The 6085-nt window shown below is 38.9% G+C and overlaps 1 protein-coding gene across 1 annotated transcript; it reads left to right on the top strand.

The window, feature by feature from the left end:
* The first annotated feature begins 291 nt into the window (after positions 1-291).
* On the top strand, positions 292-5284 carry LOC124666325 (E3 ubiquitin-protein ligase PRT1-like). The gene is made up of 8 exons (XM_047203667.1): positions 292-523; positions 1143-1171; positions 1252-1431; positions 2065-2136; positions 2215-2391; positions 2482-2685; positions 3677-3789; positions 4818-5284. Exons 1-8 carry the CDS (start codon positions 402-404, stop codon positions 5124-5126), a joined length of 1206 nt encoding a protein of 401 aa, XP_047059623.1. The 5' UTR covers positions 292-401; the 3' UTR covers positions 5127-5284.
* Positions 5285-6085: the final 801 nt, after the last annotated feature.

Raw genomic sequence — 6085 nt, forward strand, 5'->3', positions numbered from 1 at the left:
GGTAGCAAAAAAAAAGAGAGTCAAAAACCGGCCAACCATCATTAAATAGCTGTTAGGGACTAAAATTAAACTTAATTAAGAGTTTAAGGGCAGATTTAGGCCAAAACAGAGTTGAGGGTGCAAGACTTGAGGGACCAAAATGCACTTAACCCTAAATATAAATATATGTGGTATTAATTATTAAAAAAAACCCAATACAGAAAACGACCTGACCGGACTAGACTACCCGGCCGTGAAGCGGCCACTTTGTCGATTTCCTTCTTCTCGCCCAAGGCCCAAACCGCTGCGGGTTGGCCCCCGTCCTCTCGCGCACTCGCATAGTCGCATCTGGTGACCCGGAACCTTGTGGCAGAATCCCCCATCCGCCGTCCGCCGTCCGCCGAGGGAGCCAATCGAGGAAGATGGCCTCCGAGGACCGCAGCGGGAGCCACGCGCCGGAGATTAAGGAGGAGGCCGCCGCCGCCTCCGCCGGAGCTGGCTTCGGCGATCTGGAGGACCCGCGGTTCCAGTGCTGCGTATGCCTGTGAGTTCCCCGTCGCCCTTTCTGTCTTCTCCTCTGTTGCCGTGGCTAACTGGCCATGGGCACAAGTATCCCTGCGTGGGTTGTGGAAACGCGTGCTGCGCTGTTGATTACGCGCCCTAGTTTTGATCCGATTGCGGATTCGGTCGTGCTACGTACTCGCCCTCCTGTATTTGTGTGTATCGATATTCGATAATTGCATACTCTAGATCATCTCCAATCTATCTAGGAATACCAATAACGAAATGTTGCCACATATGCACACGGCTATGGTTTGGATGGTCTAGTGAGAACTTGACTACGCGTCACATATTTAAAGTCCTTATATCGGCTTAATTCGACACCTCATGGAACACTAAGGAACATAAGTAAATTGATTGGGATGGTGGCTCTTAATTTTGTTTTTTTCCCTAAAACATTATCCTGGTTGCTTCAATTATGTTATTTGCCGAGCAATGAGCCGTGGTGGCTTTGATTCCGCATAGATTTGCTAATGATCTCATACCTTCCTAATTTTATTTTGATCACCTTTTATACAAAAAAATCAGATTGACTCTCTTTTTCTCTTTGATGAGCATTCAGTTACTAATGATCTCTAATGCATGTTGAATATGTCTTGCAGGGAGCTTCTCTACAAACCAATTGTTATTGGTAAGGGTTTCTTCTTGTAGGCTGATCCAAAAGAAAATTGAGTGTACTTCTCCAATCTCATTCATTGTTTGTCGGTGCAGCATGTGGTCATATGTCATGTTTCTGGTGCGTCCACCATGCGATGCATAACGCCCAGGAATCCCATTGTGCGATATGCAGGCGGCCTTATAATCATTTTCCTAGTATCTGCCCGCTCCTCCATCACTTGCTTGTAAAGCTTGAACCTGTCGAATACAAGAAAAGGGAAAAAGAAGTACTAGGTGAGCGCTCAATGCCCAAAGCATTTCGACCCATTTTCCTAATAGAAAAAATACTAAGGGCTTATTTATCTTGCTTCTTGCCAACACAACATGTATTATATTTTGAGTGTAGATCTGAAGTTCTTATGGAACTAGTTCTTTTTTATTTTCTAAATCATGTTAAGAGTTTTTCTTCTGTGAAGGTATTTTTTCCAAAGTTATTGTGCAAATGATGCCCATAATTCAAAATACCACCAGTTTACTGAACTTACAATCCTCAATTGTATTCAAATCCATCACAACCAAATTGATTGGTCGAGATAGGGATTATCAGGTTGGATCAGAACTTGGTAGGGGTATTAAGTGAATATCTGTGAGGTTTTGGGCTGTTGGCTTAGGTTAGGATGGTCCCTCTCATTACTTCGCCGACACTGGTGCCTTATTGGCAACACGGTTGTTGAAACTCACATTTCTCTGTCTATTTCGAAGTATAAATCTATTTCTTCTAGCATCAGATTTCCAGAACTATAGTACATTTGAACCAAATTGATTTTCCCATTCTAATGCCCGTTTCCATTATTTTATGAATTAGTACTCACATGTTACTTGTTATGAAGTATGGTCTATTATTATGTTCTAACTGCGTCATTTCAGAGCTAGAGAAGTTCATGGATGCATACTCTCCACAAAATATTGAGTTTTTAAACTCCAAGGGCAATAATTATGGTAAGAATTCTTTTATGTGATTGCAATAATATCTGCCTCAGCTTAGTCTTTATTCATAAGCTGTGCTGCTTTTTGAAGAAAATGGAAAAGATGGGGACAACAAGCTTGAAGATGGCAAGACTGGATTCCCAGGTGAAGTTTCAGTTGATGACAATACAATGAACGAGTGTTCAAAGAAAGTAAAGTTAGAGGATGTGTCATGTCCTCTCTGTAAGGATCTGCTATATCAACCTGCTGTTCTTAACTGCGGTCATGGTAAGCTCTAAATTTGGAATAAAAGGCTGCTCAGTTTTTGTGGCTTTTCTTATCTTTTCAGAAACTGACATATCTTGGTTTTGTGGGAAGTGTATTGCATGTCTTGTTTGCCTTCGTTAGGTGATGAAGCATTGAAATGTCAAGTTTGTGGAGGTCTTCATCCCGGAAGTTATCCTAATGTTTGTTTAGATCTTGACCACTTTCTGGAAGAATATTTTCCAGCAGAACACGAATCAAGACGCAAGAAACTTCTGTCTGAGAGCACTCAATGCAACCCTGAAGGATCATCTTCAGGTAATTTGTTTCCCAAGATCAGGTTCACATATAACATAATATAGCTCTTTACCCTATAACAACATAATACTGTCCATCATGATCGCACAAAAAGATAATCATGAAATTTGTGTTTGACTTGCTCTGTTTAGCTAAATGTAAACCTTTTAAATTGAGTTGTTTATCCTGACTCCTGAGTTACCATATTGATGGCTTTTGGTCTGCTATTATTTTCCTTAACAGTGCTTTGGACTTAGAATAAGCACCAACAATGATGCTTACACCTTCAGCAGTTGTGCTGTCACTTATTTGATCAATAAAGATTACCTTTATCATAACTGTTTTAATATAAAATACACTCTACTATTATGTGTGCCAGGAACTCTTTATGGAAAATAAAAAAATATACAGTATCTGGTTTGTGTCAGCTACACTACATAAAATGATTTACTCCCATGTGATGTTTATTTAGCCACCAAAATTTTCAGATATGTAAGATTTCTGTATACCATATTCATTGACTTTGTGCATACCGAGAGAGACATGATGTTGATATGATATGTCCAGAGCCGTTATAGTTGGTCAATGGTTATATATATGTTATTAATGTACTGTGAGCTGTGGAGTCAGGAGTGTGAAGTTGAACTGTTCGAATAGGGTTCAGAGTTTGTTGTGGAATTACCCAAGCAATTTGAAACAACCATGGGTTAGAAAACGAGAACAGGTACAGGGGGTTGACACTACATGAGAGCGAGTTAGCTTCTGCTACTGTTTTGTTTGAACTGTCTAGCATAACTCTATGTGGTATCATATCACTTCTTTTATTTCTTCCAAAAATTCTAGGGCACAATGTAGATGGGAAATTTTAGATTTTTTTTCTGTTTCTTTAGGCATAGTAAAGCTCATGCATTGGTTACTTATCCTTCATGAAATACAACTTGAGATATTTGTAAATTATGTGTTGAAATGAAGCGCATGCCTGATTCATTTTCCTGTGCTGTCTGTGGTTCAGGTACTTCATGCAGCAAAGATGAAATGGATAAAGTATCAAAAGGGGTAACCTATGGACAGAAGAATCTAGACTTATCAAATGTTCACGCTGGAGTTGGATGCGACTCATGTGGGGTATGTACAAGCTGTAGAAACTGTCGTAGTTCAGAACCTTGTCGGTATTTAGTCAAGCATCCATCCAGTGGATTATCCTTAGCAGTGGAGCCACTATTGGTAGATAAAACGGTTTTTTTTTTTTCACAATTTCCCAACGATTTTCTGAGTTTTGTATCTTAATTGTTGCCACCTTGTTGGTATTTAGTCAAGCATCCATCCAGTGTGACGTGTATATCTTCCAGTATAGCATCATTGATGTTACCCAACAAATAAAAAGCTTTTTTCTGGTAGTCCTACTTCCCAGAAAGACTTAGTTGAGAGTTGAGACCCCTAGTTGTCTCTTTAAGACCAAGACACTTCCTTAGAGCTAGTAAATGTTTTTTTTTTGTCAAAAAGAACCACTCTGTATGTAATATGCAGACATTAACCAAAAGATACATTTACTTGAGTGTTAGGGCCTACTCCACTTAGTCATTTTCACGGATAACTTGTACTACTAATCTTAGTACCTATGTCCATTAATATAAATAGTTAAGTGTCACAGTGTTCTTGTTCTAGTTTCATGAATTTTCTTCGATCTATCCTTACATGTTCACCATAAGTAATTATTTATATGTACAAAACGACATGCTTTTGATTCTTGCACTCTTAGAGGACCAATTACAAAGTTTACGTTCCATTTAGTAAGCTGCTCTAGCATCTGTCTTATAACATTTTCTTAATATAAACACAGTTTTACCTTTTATTTTAAGATATTGCACTAGTATGAAATGTAGTAGTCCTTAAATCAACTGCAGGGTATCAAAAACTAGAAATTTATTCTAAGATTTATTTTTTAAATTTATGATCTCACTGTTCAATAATAGACACTACCAACTTTTGTGGTCTCTTAAACCATCTAGTATCTTGTCACATGCAAAAGAAAACCTTAACACCGAATCCAATTGGAAGAAATTGATGAGCACCGTTGTGTCCTGGCTTCAATTGCCATTTCTTGAATTACTCTTGTCCTTTTGGTAATATGGAACTGATGAAATGCCTTGCAGGTCTATCCGATCCGAGGGGAGCGATACAAGTGCAAGGATTGCACGGAAGCAATCGGGTTTGACCTGTGCGGGGAGTGCTACAACACCAGGTCGAAACTCCCAGGCCGGTTTAACCAGCAGCATACCTCTGACCACAGGATGGAACTGGATAACTCGTCGCTCTACGATGCGTTCCTGAGATTCCAAGGGATACCTGGGGAAGGTCTACATCAGCTGATTGTAGAAGAGGCGTTTATTGGTCCTGGCGGTATGTTGCATATAATAGGTGATGACCATGAAATGGAGTACAGCGATGAGGAGGAGGAATGAGGACTGCTGGTTGTAGAAAAATAGATTTTTGTTTAATAGCAAAGCTGATTCTGGGAGCGAATACATGGATGTTATAATATTGTAATGTGAATACTTTTGGGTCCAAGGTCATTGTCTTGTTTGTGCTTTTGTAAATATAGATCTATGTTTTGGTCTTCCGTGAAAAAGAATACTAAAAAAAAAGTGCATTTCTTAAAGTAAATGTGAGTAACCAGAAAACCTATTGATTAATATCGCGGGCAATAATAGCCAGTACGATCCATATTAGTTGCCACTAATATAGATGTATCTAGACATATTTTTGTTCTAGGGTACATCCATACCCATACTAGTGACAAGTAATATGAATCTGAGGTAGTCAAGATAACAAAAAAGGACACATAATTAAGTCTTTTCTAGAATACAAATCAATCATTTTGCTTTATGGAAGTTCTGAGTCATAGGGAGTATAGACAACATAAGATACCTGCAAACATGTGCTAGGCAAACATGGTTAAATTTTTTAAGTGTACAAATCAACCAACCAACCATTTGGGTTTAGGGAAGATCCCGGTCATACGGAGTATACATCAGAAGATATCTGCAAACGCATGTACTAGGCAAACATGGTTAAATTTTCGAAAGTGTAACCAATGAATCTTTTGGATCTGAGTCATACGGAGTATACAACCGAAGATATCTGCAAACGCATGTGCTAGGCAAACATGGTTAAATTTTCGAAAGTGTAACCAATGAATCTTTTGGGTTTAGGGAAGATCCGAGTCATACGGAGTATACAACAGAAAATATCGGCAAATGCAATGTGCTAGGCAAGCATGATTAAATTTTCGTAAGTGTCGTCTTTTCAAAAAAAAAAATTGTTTCACTACAATGGCTTTTATTACTAGTTCCTGCCATTTTTATGTGCTTTGCAATCACCTTCTTCGTACTTGCCTTCATGTCTGTGTTTCTTAATCATG

This window comes from Lolium rigidum, chromosome 6 (assembly GCF_022539505.1).
Source record: "Lolium rigidum isolate FL_2022 chromosome 6, APGP_CSIRO_Lrig_0.1, whole genome shotgun sequence".
In the NCBI taxonomy this organism is placed as follows: domain Eukaryota; kingdom Viridiplantae; phylum Streptophyta; class Magnoliopsida; order Poales; family Poaceae; genus Lolium; species Lolium rigidum.

Excerpts from the sequence above, each read along its gene's own strand:
- LOC124666325 (XM_047203667.1), top strand. The coding sequence starts at position 402 with ATGGCCTCCGAGGACCGCAGCGGGAGCCACGCGCCGGAGATTAAGGAG. Across the intron at positions 1,172-1,251 it reads CTACAAACCAATTGTTATTG|CATGTGGTCATATGTCATGT; the intron begins GTAAGGGTTTCT and ends TTGTCGGTGCAG. Across the intron at positions 2,686-3,676 it reads CCCTGAAGGATCATCTTCAG|GTACTTCATGCAGCAAAGAT; the intron begins GTAATTTGTTTC and ends TCTGTGGTTCAG.